Source organism: Argiope bruennichi, chromosome 10 (genome assembly GCF_947563725.1).
Source record: "Argiope bruennichi chromosome 10, qqArgBrue1.1, whole genome shotgun sequence".
In the NCBI taxonomy this organism is placed as follows: domain Eukaryota; kingdom Metazoa; phylum Arthropoda; class Arachnida; order Araneae; family Araneidae; genus Argiope; species Argiope bruennichi.
Window position 1 is genome coordinate 21,406,405 of NC_079160.1, and position 21,690 is coordinate 21,428,094.

Genomic DNA, 21,690 nt, shown 5'->3' on the forward strand with positions numbered 1-21,690 from the left:
TCAATCATTATGCGCAATTTCAAAGAAAGCGAGTCTCACAGGAAAAGATATATATATAAAGTTTTACATAAGTCGTTGAATCGTTAGAAAAGCAACAGAAAATAAATTTAAATTTGCGTCAACGATGTAAAATTTCTGCAATTCATTTATACTATTAGAACTCAAAAGATGGTGTGAAACAGAAAATGAGCTAAGATTAAATTTTTCAACGAAAACGGTACCTAAATTTTAGGAAGAAATTTTTTAAAGTCTAAGAATTCCAACTCCATCTTAGATTTTAATGTCTTAGTTTCATATCTAGGATAATACAAACCAGTTTATCATTGGCGTATAATAAACCTCCACTCAAATATTTTAATGTCTTAGTTTCATATCTAGGATAATACAAACCAGTTTATCATTGGCGTATTATAAACCTCCACTCAAACAGGTGAAAAAAGAACGATATATATTCAAGAATCAAATGGATATCTTGGAATGTGATGGCAACAAAATAAAAAAAATGCTAAATTGAAAATATTGGGGTTTTTTTTTTCACTATTTCAGAAAATCGGAAATAAAATTGCTATTCATAAAAACAATAATTTCTCCAACGCAGGATAACAAAATATATATATATATTCCAAAACATTATCAAAATAAAACATTAGGATTCTTAAAATTAATGAGTCACAAAAGTTTTAAATAAAATTTTAATAATCAAACAGAGAAAATTGTACTAAATCTATCTTTAAAAACAATTAATAATTTTAATTTAAACTGAGCTCAATTTAAAAACACACTCATAGAATTGAAGTTTTTAAAATGTTTCACACTCTCTTTTCACAACAACAATAGCCAACTTATTTGTACATGCGCCAAATTAATTTCTCATAATGTATTGTTCTGCAAGATGTTGGCGTAACTCCTAATTTCGTAATTTGTCATTTTTGCAGTCATCGTATTTAATCCATTCCTCCTGAAGCACCTCTGTTTATTCACAATAGCGATTTCCTCGGTTAAAAAAGATTTGAAAGGACTCCTTGTAAAAAATAATTTTTTCTCGCGAAAGAAAACAAAATGATGCTTTAGAGATCAAATTGATTTTATTAGCATCCGATTGATGAGCTTTCTTCACGATGAACCGACGAAATAGGCCATTGCTTATAAGTATAGGGAAAATAGTTATCGTATCTCATTTGCGATAAAAAGCGGAAAGAAAATGAAATGAAGGACTCAAAAAAGTATTGGCAATAACTCGTGCAGAAAGAAAAATTTCAGTATTTTCTCAACGAGAAATTCAGTACGCACTTCTTACTTCGACTGTATTACAAATCGAGCCAAATACAGTCAGCCAGTCCCGGAAATCAAGCAGCTTTTGAATACATTTAAAGTATCAGTTTGATGCGTTTTATAAACGTGATTTCCATTTGGCGACTCTCTAACTGACAACAAATACCTGTTATTTGAAACTAAAATTTTTACTTGGCGATAAGAACTATCCTGCTAAATGAGAAGTAATGAAAATATAGAATTATATATCTATTGATTCATAAATTATTTTCATTTTATTTAAATGCCCTAATATAAAGCTCTCTTTATGTGTGATATTTCAGAATATTCAGTAGAAATAAGAAAATTATGTAAACGAATGAAACAATTCATAATTTTTCGCCTTCTTAAATTCAAGCGTATGCTCAAAGATTTCCTATTCAAAATTATTTTTAATATAATATAATGCTGGAATGCAGAATTAAAGTGTCAGAAATCATATAAATTTCTTAATTTTTATTTCCTTAATATCCAAAATTTTGGAAATCAGAAATGCTAAAATTTTTTTAAATGAGTTTTTGCCAAAACTAAATAGATGTTATTATAATGGAGGCCATTGAATGATGTGGCACAGCTTTTATTGGCTTTTTAAATACTTACATCTTTTATTTTCACATACAACTGATAACGACATATAAAATAATTGCTGATGGAATCAATGAATTACCTTTTTCACGCTTAGGATGAAAGAAAGAAGCCTCAATCACTTTTTAAGACATATTTTAAGCAATGTGTACCAATTTCCATTTGGAGCTTTCAAAATGTATTTCAAATTTAAAAGAACGTGAAATATTTCCGATTCAGCTATATCCCCGATGCAATGCACTGTCTTGTAATAGAATATGAATTTGGCTTGAATAAAAAGCTATTTCTTTGTCGCAACTCTCAAATTAGCATACTTTTTCTATTATTGATGTAATGTGATTTGTATGCAATCTACCAACTGTAATCTTGCTAAATTTTAAAAATGATTTTATTTATAATTTCAAAATTTTTTTATTAATCATTAATATTTTCTATTTGAACTACGTTTTGCAACAACATTAATGCTTGGCGAAAGCCGTTATCCAATCAATATATCAAAAAACATAAACATATGCAGCGAAACTTCGCCAAATCCATGTCATAAAATTACACTACTTGGCACATTTCAATGCGTAAAAACTAACAGTCATTTCACGCCAGCATTTGAACTTGCGACATTCTGTTGGCGAACTAACGGAAATGTAAGAAAACATTTTTAAAAGTTTATGTGTATCCAAACTTATGAAAATAACAACAAAAATTTTGAACTCTGAATATTAGCAAAAATTGATAATATTAGCTGAAGCATTCAATGTTTTTGTAAACAATTGTAAATTGCATTGAACGTTAAAAGTAGGGAAAAATGATTTCGATAAATAATGATAGTTGGTTAATTGGTTTTTATGGCGCAAGGACCAGATCTGATCATTCTGCGCCAAACATTTGTTAAAAATATAAATAATGATAAATAATTAGCTTAAAGCCCAGAATATCTTAAACATATTGTTAAATAACATTGAAATCAGGTTGGGTTTTTTTACATTTTGTAATCGCCAAATGTTATAGAAAGTTTCTCGAATCAAATAATTTTAAATACTTAAAGCATTAGATGTATCAAGACATTTTATAACCTGCTTAAATTGGATGTTTTCAGAACCGTTTTCTATTCGAGCGACAATTAATATACATAATTCTGTCATACATGGATTTTTTGATCTTACGCTCTGCGCTTGGGTCTCCTAGCAAAAGTTGGTCTAGGAGATGCCTCAGGGTTAGCTACTGGAGGTGTAGAAAAGGACGTACCTGGAAGACTTACCTGGGGAGGAAGAGGAACTTCCTCCCAATCCATAGGCTCCTGGCAATCCACGGACTCCCAGTCCATCGGCTCCTCAGTGCAGGCAGCCTCCCAGTCCATCGGCTCGAAACCTGCAACGAAATCTGAAGAAGACACACAAAAATCCATAGTTTATTTGTATATGAGTAAATAAGTAAAGAAATAAAATGAAATATTTTTATTCAAAAAAAGTAATGTCACTCGAAAATAATATCCGCTGCTTTTTCGCAACTCAAACTTTCAGAAACTTGACTGAAAATGGCGTCTCTTATTGAAAAATCTGCTGTTCCATGAATTTCAACCAATCAGATTGTGAGTTTGGAAAGTTGAAGTTAAAGTTAAGGAAATTAGTGGTGTTAAAAATGCCAAAAAATATTATCTAAATTTCATTTTCCTTACGGAATTATAACGCGAAATTTATTTGGTTATTTCTTGCCTGCATCTTGCGCTCAATCAGGGAATTTTCTTTACCGTATTAGCATCTAAGACAATCCTTAAGACATGCTTATTTTCTGTAATATTCACGAAATTTCAATTCTGAATAATTCGCTATATTTTCTTGTGCTCTTCGATTTAGCAAATATTATTTGAAATTTCATTATTCCATTTTAGAAACTGAAAATTTCAAGTTTTAGGTGAAATGTCAGTGAATTGGTTCTAGATACAGTGCGACAAAACGAAGCTGTGTGCGGTTGCGTACATAAATCTATACAAAATGGGGTTTCTAGAGCATCAAGTTGTGCATGGAAACTGATAAATTCTGCCTTTATAAAACTGAAACAGTTTCGATTTAATCAAACGCATGTAAAACAGCCCTTCTCCAGAAATCGGTACAATACATAACCATATCTAATGAACTCAAATTTGCATAAAAACATCGAATTTACTGTTATTTTCGTGAAATTTCCGTTTGTAAAACAGCAACAAACATGAATATACTTTGATCAGTAGATGAATAAAAATAAAATTGTTTTTTTATAAGACATCATGATCCTCTTCTTCATTAATAATTTTTAAGAATCAAATTATCAATAATAATTTTAAATCAGAAGTAAGTATTTCTATTTAAAAGATATGCTAACAAGAAAGTATTAATTTTTTGATATCAAACAACTTCTGTGTTAAATGTGAACACGAATCATCAGTTATTTTATCAAAACTTTAATATTTAGTAGATTTTCTTATCGTGTTTGCAAACATAAAAAACAAATGAAATCATGAATTTGAAATTTGAAATATTTACGAATGTTTGTGGCCGATGATAAAGGGAAGATATTGTCTAGAAAAAAATATCATTGATCAGTCAAGCGTATTATCAAGAATATGAAACGGTTGTCCTATCGAAGATGCATTTTGTTGCAAAAGTTAAAATTGAGGAGTCAACAAAACCATAAGGAGGGGGACAGTAGCAGCTTACTACAACATATTAATGGCTGGCAATCTGCAAAAGGTGAAACCAGCTTATCTATTTTTCTGAAACTGGGGAAGATCTCTCAAAACCAGGGCGTATACCTCCAATGGATGTCGTCACACGTATACATTAGTGGTAATGAGGTCTTTGATAGATTGGCCAAAAAGGGTTGTGAGAATGAAACGGCCACTGGCTCATCGCGTACTTATCTAGAACTATATTCAAATCAAAGATCTAACCTCAATTTAATATTGCGTATTCCACCTGCGAACCAATGGTACACGGTAAAATCACTTGGCACTCTACTGGAAACCAAATGTGACCGTGGTTCCCGGTATTCTCTGGCTAGACTAAAAAGTGTCCACCTTAAGTGTCTTTCTTTTGAAAGTGGTAAAAAAATCCATCCCACTTGTAATAAATGCTGTTACCATCCAGCTTCACTGGATCACATTCTGGGTTGCATCGGACTTTCTAAGGAGGCTTAACATCTCATCCCTTTATTATTATAGATTTATTGGCGGTCAAAAACCTGCTGGAGCTGATCTGACATATGTCAGATCTTTTGAGGATAAGCAACAACAATAACAAATTGAGAAATTATTTGCTCCAAAAATTAACATCCTTGAAACGAAAGTAATATTTTTGAAGAGGACAATTATATCTTCGTTTATGGATGGAAATTCGGTATATCCAACAAATGACAATATTAATTGTGTAGTAAAAATTGATACGTATTTCCTTAAAGAATAAAGCGGCCGATTTCTTTATTCGTTTTATATATGTTTTCTGATGCTGAAAACACCTATTTGATATTTGATCTTTTTTTATTATTATTGATGATACAAATAAATGAATGACTGATTTCTTGGTAAACTTACTTTTCTTATTACATCATTTGTGTTATATTGATCATTTTTCGTAATATATAATATTTTTTCCTTTCTTATAATATTATTTGATGTACATTTTGGTTTTAACTGCGGCCAAAAAGGGCCAAGAAAAAATGTCACCAAATTATAAAAATGTTAATTATTAATTTTATTTTAATTATTAATAAACTTAAATGCATTATTATTTATTATGAAACATTTTGAAAGCGCGAATTTTATATAGTTTGATGATTAAAATCGCCAAACTAGCGAAATTTTTTCTTTGCGGTTTTTGGTCCATATTAAAACCGACAAAAACTTTTCTAAATTTTTATTTGCAAATATTTTTTGCGAGATCTGCAAACATCTCTAAAATTTCACCAATGCAGATGTTTTTTGCAAACATCTGTAAAATGTACTTTACAGATGCTTAATTATTTTTAGCATTTTTTTACAAAAATTGGCTTAGTTATTCATGATTGATAGCTTTCGCCATCATTCTTTCGTTTGTATAAAAAATTACTTTTCTAGTTTAAATTAATCTCAATGTGTGTTTATGCTTTATTCATGTTTTCCAAAAAGTATTAATTCGGGTTTTTTTTTTACAAAATTAATAATGTTGCTCAATTTTTACTAAAATCTGGGCTTTCATTTGTTTACTCTTGTGATTCGATTTAATAGTATTTAAAATAAAGAAAAATAGTCATCTCCAAAATTTTTTGTAAATGTCATCCATATGAGTATTAAATATTAAAGTGGGAATTTTAATTATTTCGTTCAAATTTAGTTTCAAATTATGCCATTAATATGCTTTTCTTTTCTATACCAGTATTTAAAAAAAAAATACTTGTCGGTTGTAACGGCGACCAAAAAGCACCAAGAAAAAATTTCGCCAAATTAGCGATTTCAATCTTCAAACAATATAGCATAAGATTCGTACGTTCAAAATTTTTCATAATAAATCCTAATGGACTTAAATATATTTTTATAATTTGGCGAAATTTTCTCTTGGCTCTTTTTGGCCACAGTCAAAACTGAATCGCACCCTTTAATCTTAAATTAAATTTCTGAAAATCCTAATTAATTTATAATGTTTCTGGTTCAGATGAAATATATTTCCTCCATCTCCTTGCCATCTTTATAAATATATTTTGGACTGAAATTTACTTTAATGCGTCTCTTGAGTTTGCCGCCAATATGGAACGGTTGTAGTGTAGATTTGTGTGCCCCTTCGATTGGCGACAAATTTCATCGATGAAGCACTACTTCTGGTTTCCATAATGTTTTGTTTTCATTGTTATTACTGTAGGGTTTCTGACCCAAAATCCCCTTGACGCTGATTTTGGCGTCAAAAAAAATCACCAAAGAAATCAAGGTGCACGCAACTGTAAATATTTACCAAGGAAGCAAGCAAAATTGTCAGCCTTTTAGCGATTCTGCAGCTGATTTGTTAACTACTGTGTTTCGCCTTGCATACCAACTACTTCGACGATTTTGCAATACCGGCATTTCGGTGAAGTGGCATATAAAAATTGATTTCAACCCTAGTCTGTATGTTTTTATTTCGCCATTCTTTTGGCATTTTTTCGATATGATTTTTCAATTATTTTCTTTTATCGTCAAACAAGAAAAAAAAATGTCCAACAGTGTTGTACTGAATCTGATTCCAATTACTCAATGAAATCTATGCAACAAAACTAATATTTCTATAATATTTCAAATAATTAATTTAATTAATTTATTTCAATACATGACATAGTTTTAAAGCTTTATAAAATGCACAAAAACTTCATATATCATTTTTAGTATCCCAAACATTCAATTTTACTTTCAAAATTTAAAGATTACTTCGCATCTCCCATCGCTTTCTTTTCTTTAATACTGAGAGGAATCTTGCGTTCCCTTAATGGCGGTTTGTTCGCTTTCTTTGGTGCTAATATTGTGAGCATTCCATTTGGACTGAGCGAACAATTGACAGTCTCAGCATCGCAAGTGTCTGGCAACATATACCGACGGGTGAACTCTCTGGCCACAAATCCATGTTCATCGCTTTTTTCTTCCTGCTTGCCGTGGATCACAACATATTTATCAGCAATCTTCACCTCTAACTCTTCTGGTTTGAACTGGCTGACATTCAAATCTATTTGAAACTTGTCTTTATCGTTTTTAACTTCAGATTTTCCTGAATCAGCAATATTGATTTGCCTTCGGCATCTTCCGTTTTGACCCCCTACTGGGAGCAGGTCATCTTCGAATAAGTTAACGCCGAATAATTGGTCCGTGATACGTTCAGGATAGTCAAATATATCCCACCAGTTGCCTTCCAAAATTCGTGGCACAATTTCCCGAGCAAGATCTTTTCCCGACATCTTTGATTTTCCGCCAAAAGACTTCTTATAAAAACGTGGCAATATAATGAACGGTTTTAAAATCTTTAGTCGATATTTGTTAGCAGTATTTCAAATAAAACTAGCCAACGCTTCTTGAAATATTTGTTTTTGAATTAGTCTACTTTTTTCCACTACAAATTTTTTAAATTTTATTCTCAATTCAATTTTTTTTCAAAATACTGAAATCGCACAAAATTCTGTTGTGATTTCTGCTGCCAGATTACTCAATTCTGCTATCATCACTTGCAGCTGATTTCATCTGCTTATAAATGTCTGATTTTTTAAAAAATTGTCTGATTTTTTCTATCTATTATCAATGATCAAGCAATAGATGACAAAAATTTTGAAACACCAACGTTTACTTATTTCAACAGCATACTACAGGCGATATAAGCTGTTAAAGTTATTCCTTTTTAAGATGAGAAGGTTTGCAAAAAGAATATTGAAATTCAAAACAATTATTAAAATAAAAAAATGATATCTGCTATTGCAAATTTCAAGTTATGTGAAAACATAGCATGAGAGAGAATTTTCGTAGCTTCACTTTACGGTCTCTCCAAATGGCTGTAATTCTCCGCTGTCTCCAGCTGCCGATACGCTACTATACGAATGGTTACTCCTCACATGAATCGATACTGCTCTCACAATAAACACCTGGACTCGGCGCACAGCTCAGTTTATCAATAGTTTGGGCTTCACACAACGCTTGCACTTCGCTGGACTAATCCAACTTTTCTGCCGTTACTTCGCTATCCTCTCGATGACTCGATACAAGATCCCGACTTCGTTGATCCCCGACTACGATTCACATCACGATTGATTACGGCCTGAGACTAAAGACTTTTTATAGTTCGCGGAGGCGGGTCAGAAGGTCTTGAACCAATCAGGCTTATCTCGATTACCAATGGCTCAAATGCTAAAATTCTCAATGTTTTCAGAAATATCTATTTTGTCATCAAATCGCGAAATGGTCGCAAAGTTTGTAGCAAAGCTTTAAGATCACTGACGCAGTCAGCACCCACAAGGCTGATCGTAAAACGGTCTTTCCAGTGATTCAACTAAATGTGCTGGGAAACAACTTTATATGTTTGTAACAATATGTGTAATATCAGACGTGAACATCTTTTTATCAGGGTCTCTTTTATTTATTTTATAAGATGTGTAAAAAAATAGCAATAATTGCGAAAATAAATTGTAATGTTAGTATATTTTTATTTCAGCATAAGAAGCATTCATAAGATCTGCAAACCAGAATTTGTAATGAAGAATAATATTCAAAAATAATATTTTTTTTAATATACTACATTTTAAGACTAGCTAAAAAGTATAAAATAATTTATCCTAACCCAATATATATATATATATATATATATACAAAATTTGTACCGAATAGATGCATAATATCAGACGTGAACATCTTTTTATCAGGGTCTCTTTTATTTATTTTATAAATTGTGTAAATTATTAGAAATTAGAAAGTTGATGAATATTTATTAAAAAAAAAGTTCAGAATAAATACATTTTTGACAATTAGATATCAATTAACATGTATTATATAGTTTGCAAATAATTCAATGGGAATAGACAAAAACATAATTTCTTAAAATAAAAAAATGAATACTAAAATATTAATAATAATTATTTCTGTTCACATGACCTGTTTTTTTTTCTAATTATTAGATAACTAATTATATTTTACAATAAATTTTAAAACTTTAGTTCTCTCCTACTCCTACCAGTAATTAAATAATGATACCAAATTATGAATACAGTTCACATTTGCAAATGCATTAAAAATTATGCATCGAACGAAAAATACAAACAAAATGTTACTTGAAAATTAGTTTATAAACTCATTCTCTCATAAATGCTTTCAGAAAAGAAATCTAGTGTAAGGGTGCCAAAGATGCCAAGTAGCCAAAGTAAAAACTCAAAATGATTGACAATATAAGCAATACTGTAAATCAGTTGCAGTTGGCAATAACTGCTTTTTAAAATTAGAGTTATGAATTCATGGATCCGAATTGTTTAAGATTGTCTTTTGAGTATTTATTTTCCGCTATTGCTCGTTTCCTCTGAAATAAAGAATTTTTGCAAACCGTCTGCGTGATCTGCTCTTCGAAAAAATAAAATTGGTAATATTTCTAAAATTGATGATATTTCTGACAGTCCCATTCAACTATTGTTCCTTAAACAACGATAGACAATCGACAGTATCGAATTTCTGAAATATGGACTTCTTCAAAACTATCGATATTTTTCTCTCGGAAAGTATTAGACGCATTTTCAATCGATAATTTTTAAATTTTCTATACAGCAATATTATGAACTGTTCGCAGCATTGCAGCTATCTAACAGAGATCATGTATTCTGATTATGGAATGCTGTAGCTTATTGATTATTGAAACAGTTTTCTATAATTTTATTTTTTTCTTAATTCCTGATGCAATTTTAGTCAATAATTTTCAAATTATCGACAGTAGGCCCAAAACAATGCAACATACAATAGGTCGTGCTATAGGTCAAAGCTGAATTCATTGAAATGATACTGTAGTAAATCGTATATGTATATTTGTGTTTATAAATAGCATATGCATAGATGGAATAAATTCAATGTACTAAATAGGTATTTGAGAACATATTCGTGTGTGTGTGTGTGTGTTCGTGCTTGTTCGTCCATTGATATATATGAAATATTCGTCCATATGTTTGAAACATACTTGTATTTATATGTTATATTTAGATAAAGTACTAAATACTTATACATATAAACTTACAATAGAATGAAGTATATTCTCTCTTCGAACGAACGTCTGTAATATTCAATTCACGTGCGTGTAAAACAACGTAGTACTTATATACGCAACAAATATATATGTAAGAATGTGTATAACGTATTAAATACTTTACACTTATTTACACCGAAATATGTAACTATTTGCAAATCGATGTTTGTACAACAGACGAATTCATAAATGTAAATTTCAATACTTATATGCATTAAATATTTCACGTAGAAAAGTATATACGTACATATGTATGTAGCTTACTGTATACGGGCATACGTTGTATAGGTATTCATAATATCACATTTTATGTATATTTTTATTTAATTTTACTTTTGTTGTACATGCATTTGTACTTCTACATGAGATAGATCATAGAGAAAGATCTTTCTCGAATGGAGAAGCAGGCAGACAAAGAAAACTCGGACGCTGAAACTGCTGTTGCTGTGTATGATTTACAAGTGGTTCTTTCGGTTCCGAACTGTTTGGTGTCAGACTTTTATTACCTGTCTAAGGTGGCTTCATACAACTTTACTATATTTAACATTAAAAAAGATGAAGTGTTCTGTTACTTCTGGAACGAAACACAGGGACACCGTGGCCCAGTAGAAATCGGAACATCCGTCTGGAAGTATCTCTCTTACCTTGATGCACAGGGGTCAGTGAAAAATGTCATCTTTTACAGCGACAAGTGTTCTGGACAACAAAAAAACCAATACTTAATGTCTATGTATCTCCACGCAATTAATAAAATGAACTTCGATTCAATCACACACAAATATCTTGTCACAGGGCATACTCAAAATGAAGGTGATAACGTACATAGCCAAATTGAAAAATCGGTCAATCACTTTTTGCGTGGACAACCCGGCATATTTTCACCAGTTCAATACTCAACAATAATCAGTATGACAAAAAAAAAAAAAGGAAAGCCATACAAACTTGTTGAGATGATGTACTCCGATTTCCTAAATATTAGGGATACGGGCATCCCTATCCCAGCAATTTCAGAAATGAGCGTCATTATGTTTAAAAAGAGTGAGCCCTTGAAGATTTATGGAAAAAGGTCTTACGGGGATGCGCAGTTCCAAATCGTAGTAGATTTAGAAATGAAGAAAACTCGAAAGTCTGGAAGTCCAACATTTCCTGATTATGAGCAGGCGTACCCAACTCCATTCAAGGTGGCAAAAAAAACAAAGGAGAAGCTACTGGGTGTGTTAAAAAATGGCCTTATTCCTCGACAGTTTTCCGATTTTTATAACAGTTTGTAACTAGTTTGTACCTACTTTATTTCCATATTAAAGCGTTTCAAATGAATTATTTTTATTTTATTTCCAATTAATTAAATAATAACTTACCTTATTGTTGCCTAGAATTGTCTTCCGTATTTAATAATAATACTTACGTAACAACGGCATATCTTCATTTCTTTCTTAAATAGTAATATTTTAGGCATTTTTTCTTTGCCTGTATAAGTAGTTCAGTAAAAAACAATTATTTTACCACCAAAATATTTCGCTGTGGCTAATAATATATTCGGGAATAATTTATTTGATTGTGCAAAAACTTTGAAACGCTCTCCTGAAAAGTAGTGTATTGCAAATATGCCACTGTTCATTTCAAGCAGCGATTTGGGCTCTACGCTCTGTTAAAATTTTAGTTCGTTTATTGTCTTTTGTTTCTTTAGTTTGTTTTATTTGGTCAGATTTTTTGTTTGCTTTCTTAGTCTCAACTTTATGCTTGGTGTTTGGTTTAGATTTCCCAGTTTCAATGGATGCAGAAGTATTATTGAGTGGAAAATTCTTAGCTATCGGTTTTAATTTAGATAACGGGGGGCAAATTATTTTTGTAATTTTTTCATCAGTCAGTGTACTTGAGGAAGTTACTGATTTCACTGCATTGCTATAAGAAAGTGGTCTTTGTTCAGGTGTCAACAGCTTTTTTGCTTCAAAGTATATGTTTTTCTTTATTTTAAGTTCTTGAATTTTCTTTTCTAATTTCCATTGTGGACAGTCTCGAGAGTCGGATTGATGTGCTTGTTTACAATTTACACATTGTGGGTCTGCAGTGCACTCATTGGCTTGATGGCCAGCAGTTGCACATCTAGAACAGGTCTGTGTCCCTCTACAAGCTGTCTTGGAATGACCGAAACGTTGGCAATTATAGTACCTGATAGGATTAGGTATATAAAGGCGTACTTTACAGTTTAAGTAGCCTGCTTTAATGCTGGATGGTAATTTCGTTGTATTAAAAGTTAAGATAATACTATTAGTGGCAACCAGAGTACTTCCTTTTTTCATAAAGATGCGTTTCACTGCAATTACACCTTGGCTGGCAAGGCCATCAAGAATTTCACTTTCTGGAGAATTCAAGAGTTCCTTTTCAGATATAACACCACGGCAGAAATTAAGTGTTCGGTGAAGTGTTACAGAAACTGGAGGATTTAAAAATGATTTTGCTTGCAAAAAGGATTTGGTTTGATTGGTTTGGTTGTTTAGGTTTTATGGCGCAAAAGCCATATCTGGCCATGCTGCGCCAATCAAATGGTAAGGAGCATTTAAGATATTTAAAGAGGTTATTCCGATTAAAAAAAACTAGGCAAGGTTAAAAATTCCAATCGCAAGCCGATGCATTAAAACGGTATTTAAAAAACATCCATGAAAAAAGTAAAAGTTCATAAATTGCTGACACACGAAAAAGATTCCAAATTGGACAAAACTTAAATAAAATGTATCAAACCAATGGTCTGCAGAAATTTAAAAATGTTAGAGTGAGGTTTCTCACCCAGTAGTTCAAGCATGTCTATAGACACTGTATTAAAAAATCGTAACCGCTGATTATTAAAAGCAGGACAATCGATTAAAACATGATGTACACTTAAAACTGTATGGCATGTCGTGCATTTTGGACATGGTTGACCAAATAAAAGGTGTTTATGGCTGAATCGTGTATGACCAACGCGGAGCCGAATTAATTTTACATCAAGCCCACGCACTGGAATGGTAGGCCATAAGCGAATCATTGGTTGGAGAGAATGCAGCTTATTGGAAATCTGCTGATCCCAAGATCGTTGCAACAACATGTGAACGTGCCGAGCAAAACATGTCTTTGCATCGCCATGCGGAAGCGCTCGCTCATGAAAAGTGCTTGAGGATTTTGCTGCAGCATCTGCCATTTCATTTCCAGGTATTCCGACATGGCTCGGAACCCAGCAGAATAGAATTTCGAACCCTTTGTTTTCAAGGGATTGAAGAAAAACCAGGATTTCCAAAGCAACCGGATGCATTAAATAACTGAAATTGGAAAGAGATTCCAAAGCACTCTTGCTGTCAGTGTAGATGCAAAAGGTGCGTGTACAAGAAGTTGAAATCACTCCAAGGGCATATGTTATTGCAACCAATTCAGCAGTCAAAACAGAGAATGATGTGGGCAAACTGTAGCTATATGTCTGAGTAGGTAAAACAACACCACTACCGACATGACTATTAGATTTTGACCCATCAGTGAATACTTCTGTGTACGAATAATACTGGCTGCGATGATCTTGAAAGAGCTTCTGAAAGATAATAGGTGCTGTTGTGGATTTGTCAAATCCCGTAAACGGGTTCAAGAATGAGAAATTTGGAGTATCCCAAGGTGGGAAAGAAAAGTGATTAATAGGTTGAATTGTAGCCTCATGGAGTCCCGAATCATTCAGCAGAATTTTTACTCTCTCACAATAGGGAAGAATGTGAGAGGGGCGTGCATCATATAGTCTACGAAGACCAACTGGTAGAGACAACTGCCTAACAGGGTGTTTCGGAATCGACTGCACTCGGAAATAATATTGTGCAATTAATTTCCGACGTCGCAGATCTAGAGGCATTCGATTGCAGATGACATATAAGCTTTCTACAGGTGATGTGCGGAAAGCACCAGAGCAAATTCTCAGGGCAGAATGATGCACCGTATCAAGCCTGCGCAAAACAGAAGGGCGTGCAGAACCATATATCATGCAACCGTAATCTATACGGGATAAAATAACGGCTTGGTATATTCGGAGAAGGGATGGGCGATCGGCACCCCATGAAGTATTTGACAGCACTTTTAGGATATTAAGAGATTTCTCACACTTCTTTCGCAGATATAGAATATGCGGAAGGAAAGTGAGTCTTTTGTCAAAAATCACTCCCAAGAATCGCACGTCATCCTCAACAGGAATGGCGTTTCCTTGAATGTTAATTATAGGATCTGGGTGCATGTTTCGCTTCCGGCAGAAATGTACGCAACGACTCTTTTCTGGAGAAAGAGTGTGCCCATTTCTTTCACACCAGGAAACTAGTTTGTTCACTGCATTCTGCAGTTGCCTTTCAATCAAGTGCATATTACAGCCTTGAGCAGAAATCTGCAAATCGTCAACATATAATGTCCCTTGAACAGATGGTGGAAGTTGCTGTAGAATTTCGCTAAAGTGAGTTATAAAAAGCGTTACACTGAGGACACTTCCTTGTGGAACACCCTCAGCTTGGATAAAAGGATCGGAATAAAAATTACCGACACGTACACGAAATATCCGAGTAGTCAAAAAATTTTGAATAAAAACAGGGAGGTTTCCTCTAAAATCCAAATTTAAAAGTGTTTGAAGAATACCGTAACGCCACGTACGATCGTAAGCCTTTTCAATATCGAAGAAGATAGAAACAAGATGATTCCTGCGAACAAAGGCATTACGAATTTGTGTCTCCAGAAGAACTATGTTATCAAATGTTGAGCGTCCTCGTCGGAAGCCACTCTGCAACGGTGAGATGTATCCATGTTTCTCTAACTCAAACACTAGGCGGGCATTGACCATACGCTCGAGAATTTTGCACATACAACTCGTCAAAGCGATTGGCCTGTAGTTCAAAGGGCTGGCAGGATCCTTTCCCGGCTTAAGGATTGGAATCACTATTGCCTCTTGCCATTGTGTAGGGAATTTATGCTCATACCAGATTCGATTTAAAAGTTTTAACAAATTGGACAGCGACACCTCATCTACATGACGAAGCATACTGTAAGTGATTCCATCAGGACCAGGGCTAGTTTCATGTGCTTGACGCAAGGCTTTCTTCAGCTCAAACAGATTAAAAGCGTTATTGTACGCAAGAGATTTACGTGCAGTAAAATTTAAATTAATTCCTTCCGCTCGCTTTTTGTTCACTTGAAATTTAGAACTGTATGAATTAATAGCTGAAACTTTTTCAAATGCTTTCCCGAGAACATTGGCAACTTCTATAGGTGAGGAATAAATTACATTTCCCGATTTCAACACAGGAAATAAAAATTCCGGATATATTCCATTAGCTGCCTTCACTTTCCTCCATAGTAGTTTGCTAGAGGTAGAGTAAGTGATGGAGGAGACGTATTTAAGCCAGGATTCCCTCTGGCTACGCCGTCGAATGCAGCGAGCATAAGCTTTGGCTCGCTTAAATGCGACAAGATTTTCCGTTGTTGGGTATCTGCGAAATTTGTTCCAAAGCTGTTTTTGTTTCTTATAACTGTCGTGACAAGCCTTGTTCCACCACGGTCTGCGGAATTTCCGTAGACGGGGTGAGCTTTTGGGGATACATTTATTTGCAGCTTTCATAATGCAATCGTGGACTATCTGTACTGCTGACGAGATATCTGCTGTGTTAATCATATTTTCAGTAATTTTAGCCAGTTGTGAGAAATCAGTCCAATTCGCATGCTGAAATAGGAAGCGAGGTCGACCTTGTGTCGTACCACCACCATCAGCATGAGATACTATTACAGGAAAATGATCACTCTCGTGTAAATCGTTTCCAACTGTAAAATTTAGCAACGGAAAAAGCATTGGTGAACATATGGCGAGATCTAAACTGTGAAAGGTACACGAGGGTTCGTGGAAGTACATTTTCTCTTCATTATTTAGCAGACAGAGAGCATTATTAGTGATGAACTGCTCAATCTGTCGTCCACGAGAATTTGTGCTATGCGAACCCCACAAGGTACTATGGCCATTGAAATCACCAAGTAAGATAAAAGGTGCTGGAAGTTGCTCTACTAAAGTGTCAAGATCTTTTTGACTGATTGAATCATTAGGTGGTAAATAAACACAACATACTGTAATTAATGTTCGTACATGTACTTGAACCGCCACAGCCTGCAAATTAGTATGGAGTAAGAGAGGTGTGCTGGGGAAAGAATTGGAGGTCAAAATGCAAACGCCTCCAGAATTATGCGAATTAATGTCCGAATCTTTCCGAACAGCACTATAACCCCGCAATTTAAGAGGCATGTTTGATTTCAAGAAAGTTTCTTGAAGACATAAGCAAGCTGGATGAAATTCGTTTAGAATGGTCCTAATTTCATTTAGCTTGGACCGAGTGCCACGACAGTTCCAAGAGAGGAAATGACCCATCAAGAAAACGTTGCATGAGAGGTATTAGGGACATTCGTTAGAGTCGTCGATAAATCGCAACTCATTTGGATTTCATCCTCCTCTTCGGATGGATGAAGTGCGATTAGTTCGGGACTTTTGGGCACGCCATTGAAAATGGACGATAGATCCTTTTGGACTATACCCTGATTCGCAAGTCCCAGAGCGACAGAGTTATTTAAACTTGATGCTTTTATCTTTTGTGAAAGATGTTTTTCGGAAACGCCACGTTTCGAAAGCTTAAGCTTTAGTGATTTATTTGATTTCCGTTTGCGTTGAGCTATTTCAGGTTTTCCAGTTTCAGGAGCACTAGTTACGGACTTTTCAGTATCGGAGTCTGATTTCACAGGCGGCTTAATTTCATCGACATTTTTAACACAATTAGTGCAAGAGCAATTTGCACAAAATTGTTTTTGCAAAACAGAAGCATAAGTTACACCAGGTGTTGGTGTCTGGACATTGACTTTACGCCTAGCTTCAGAGTAAGAGATATTTTCTTTATGTTTAATTGTTAGAATCTGTTTCTCCATCAACCAACGTGGACATGACCTAGAAAATGAAGTGTGATTGCCATTGCAATTCACACATTTTTCTTCAGAGGAACACTGCTGACTTTCGTGGCCTTTCACTGCACACCGGGCGCAAGTGAGAGTCCCTCGGCAGTTGGATTTCGAGTGTCCAAATCGTTGGCACTGAAAGCACCGGAGAGGATTTGGTATGTAAGGCCTCCCGGCTAGTCTCATATAGCCCACTTTTACCCGTTCTGGCAATTTAGGTCTATTGAATGTCAAAATAAAGTGTTTTGTGGGAAGGAGTTGTCCATCCCGCCGAATTGTTATACGGCGTACATGCGTCACTCCTTCGGGTTTCAATTCTGCTGTAATTTTGTCCAAGGTGTCGTTATATAGCTCGCCACAGGTTATTACGCCTTTTGAAGAATTAAGCGTCGTATGAGCACTTACACTAACGGTTAGAGATGCTAATGCCTTCAATTTAATTATTTGTTGAGCTTGCTTGCGGCTACCGACTTCTACAAGTAAGTCACCAGAGCGAAGTTTTCGAGTTGAAACAACTTCTCCAAGTGCTCCTGTCATTGCTTTTTCTACTAGAAACGGTGAAACGCTGTTAAATGTTTCGTTGTTTTCAGAAATGCGTTTTACAATAAAGAATTTGTCGAAAGGTTTTTCAAAAAGGTTAACATTCTTTTGTTGCCCACTGAAGGGAGCAAAGTTTTTACGGACGATACGATATTGATGGGGATTCAGGCCCAGCGGCATCGCCCACCACCGAGCCCTACTCGGGATGGCAGTAACTGGCTCTAGATATCCCTAGCCTCAGCACTTACCATAATGCTAACTGGTACCTATACGCTCGGAGTTACCCCCGGGGACAGTGACCACCCTTAACGCAGAGCCCCAGAAGATGACTCCTTCGCTTGATCCCCTAGGGCAGACCAGCCAAATGGCTGGGATACCAGCCGATTGATACACCGGAGACCGAAATGTACCACCCGTCTAATGGGTCGCCACGCACGGCAAACACGTGGGATTTTTGGCTGTCCATGAGAAGCAAGAAGCAAACAGAGCGACGACAGCTTCTCATGGAGAGCTCCCTCGCTTGCCGTCGAGGGAAGGAAAAACACAGCAAAAAGCAGAAGGCGTAGGGGAGCGGAAACGTAAAGGGAGTAAAGATCCCTGGGTACCTCGGGATTGGGACACCCGTACTCACCTATAGTAGGTGAGCCCCTGAGGGGAAATACATGAGACGTCTATTTACCATCTTCTCAAGAATTTTGCATAAGCAGCTGGTAAGAGCGATTGGTCGATAATTACGTGGATTTGACGGTTCTTTTCCAGTTTTTAGAATAGGTATAACAATAGCCTCCTGCCAATGGGGAAGAGTGTTCACGCCAAATTCTATTGTAGAGAAATAGCAAGTTATGTAAGGAGGTATTATATAGGTGCTGTATCATAAGATAACTGATATTATCTGGACCGGGAGATGATTTATGAATTTCCGAAAGACAACGCTTTGGTTGGTTGGTTGGTTAGTTGATTTTACTGGCGCAAGAGCCATGTTTGGCTATGCTGCGCCAAACGTATGTTAGATCAACAGGATCAAGGTATAAAATATATAAAATTTTAAAAATATTAAAATAAATATCTCTTAAGTACATAAATAGAAATGTCTAAAATCATTGAAAACAAGTACTATACATATGAAATACTTGAATAAATTTACGGCAAAGATTAAAAGGAATTAACCGAGTACATAACGTCATACAATAAATGTAAATTTTAAAACCGACAGATAACTACGAAATCGATAATTTTAAAAAACTAAGGTCGAAAAGAAGATGTATATTTATTTATATTTTGTTGGAATAATAATATGGGAGTATCTTTTCTCCCGTTTGCGTGTAGTAGTTGGTAGAGGCGGAGTTGGAGGACTAGTGTCTTCAGATGTATCCTCTAAGTTTTCTGACATATTATATTCCAGTGTATCACCTTCCGATGCACTAGAACACATTTCTGCGTCAGTATCCGATTCCTGACGTAATGGATCACTGGAGTTTCCCGAAGGGAAGTCAGCTAAAATTCGAGTTTCAGTATGAGCAGAATAAACAAGGGCTGGAGAGTTTGTAATCAAAGCAGCACTTGTTACATCATTCGTTCCAGAATTGCCCTCTACGGAAGCGGAAAGGGGATGCTTTCTTGGTGAAGTTTTATGAAACTTTGTACTCTCTTTTTTATCCAAATTCATCTTGTGAGATTCTGAAAGATGCGAGGTTTTATAATGTTTCGGTGCGTTATTAATATTTAGTTTTTGATTATCTTTATTAATCCTATAATCTTTTTTGAGCTTTTTCCTGTTATTAACTTTTTTAAAACCAGAGCAATCAGATGAACTTATATTAGATTCTGGGACAGTGGGTTGATGGATTTTCTCTCCACATGTACTGGGATTGAATTCTGCTATAAAAGATTCGTCATATCTAGGGCAGGTCTCCGAAGTTATGTACGATATTTTAAATCGAGCAGAATCGGATGGTAGGACTGCAGATAAGATCTGAGTGCTTGTGGTTCCGAATGTTTTATTCACCACAGATGCATAGCTGACTCCTGGAGGTGGAGTGCGAGACTTCACAATCTGTCTGGCTTCGATATAAGAAATATCTTTTTTTACCTTCTCAGCAATCACTTCTTTTTCAAATTTCCAACCAGAACAGGAACGGGAAAAGGAAGTATGAGAATCTTTGCAATTTACGCATTTCTCTGGTTTAGTACATGCAGAACTGTCATGACCAGCTTCCGCACAGCGGGCACAAATAAGAGTTCCACGGCAGGAAGCTTGTGAATGCCCAAAACGCTGGCATTTAAAACACCGCAGGGGGTTTGGAAAATATGGTCTAACTGCCAATTTCATGTACCCCGCTTTAACTGACTCCGGTATTTTAGGAGAGTGAAAAGTGAGAATTAAATGCTTAGTATCAACTAGTTCACCATTTTTTCTGATTTTGATCCGACGCACATGTGTAACGCCAATTGCCTTGAAATCTTTACAAATTTGCTCTACCGGAACATTAAAAAGTTCTCCACAAGAAATCACACCCTTTGAGGAGTTAAGAGATGCATGTGGAGTAACAGAAACAGGGATAGTGCTCAGAGAATTCAATTTAAGAATTTGTTCTGCTTGTTTACGAAATGCTACCTCAATAAGCAGATCTCCTGAGCGTAGTTTCCGAATAGACTTAGTGTTACCAAGATTAGAGGATATGGCCTTCTCAACCAAGAACGGAGAAACAGTATGAAAAGTCTCATTTGTAGTAGAAATACGTTTTAAAATAAAAAATGTATCAAAAGATTTGTTAGATTCGACTTGATTATTGAGGTGTCCACTGAAGTTAGAAAAGTTTTTGCGGCCCATATGATATTTATAGAGGTTCAGGCCCAGCGGCATCGCCCACCACGGAGCCCTACTAGGGATGGCAGTAACTGGCTCTAGATGTTCCTAGCCTCAGCACTTACCATAATGCTAACTGGTACCTATACGCTGGGAGTCACCCCCAGGGACAGTGACCACCCTTAACGCCAAGCCCAAGGAGTGACCCCTTCACTTGATCCCTAGCAGACTAACAACTCGGGTTGATAGCTACCGGCCGATTGATACACCGGGGACCACAGTGCACCACCCGTCTAATGGGTCGCCACGCACGGCAAACACGTGGGGGTATTTGCTGTCCATGAGAAGCAGGAAGCAAACAGAGCGGCGACAGCTTCTCATGGAGAGTTCCCTCGCGTACCCTCGAGGGAAGGAAAGACACAGCAGAAAGCAGAAGGCGTAGAGGAGAGCGAACTGAAAAGGAGTAAAGATCCCTGGGAACCTCGGGATTGGGACACCCGTACTCACCTAAAGAAGGTGAGCCCCTGAGGGAAAAGACAACGCTTTAGTTCAAAGAAACTGAAATCTGTGTTGTAGGGAGTACATGAAAGTGATCGAAAATTAAGTTTTTGATTTTCAACTGTAGTTTTATGGTGTGAAAAGGGTTTGTTTGTTTTATTTGAGGTTTTATGGCGCAAGAGCCATATTATTGACCATACTGCGCCAAACAATGGGTAAAACTATATCATTTAAAACAGTAATCGA

General features: G+C 35.3%; 2 protein-coding genes across 2 annotated transcripts; both read right to left on the reverse strand.

Annotated features, from left to right (window-relative positions):
* Positions 1–7,293: 7,293 nt before the first annotated feature.
* On the reverse strand, positions 7,294–7,818 carry LOC129987459 (alpha-crystallin A chain-like). The gene has a single exon (XM_056095440.1). It carries the CDS (start codon positions 7,816–7,818, stop codon positions 7,294–7,296), a length of 525 nt encoding a protein of 174 aa, XP_055951415.1.
* A 9,206-nt stretch (positions 7,819–17,024) lies between these two features.
* Positions 17,025–18,320, reverse strand: LOC129987460 (uncharacterized). The gene has a single exon (XM_056095441.1). The coding sequence runs from the start codon at positions 18,318–18,320 to the stop codon at positions 17,025–17,027; it is 1,296 nt and encodes a 431-aa protein (XP_055951416.1).
* Between the last annotated feature and the right edge of the window lie 3,370 nt (positions 18,321–21,690).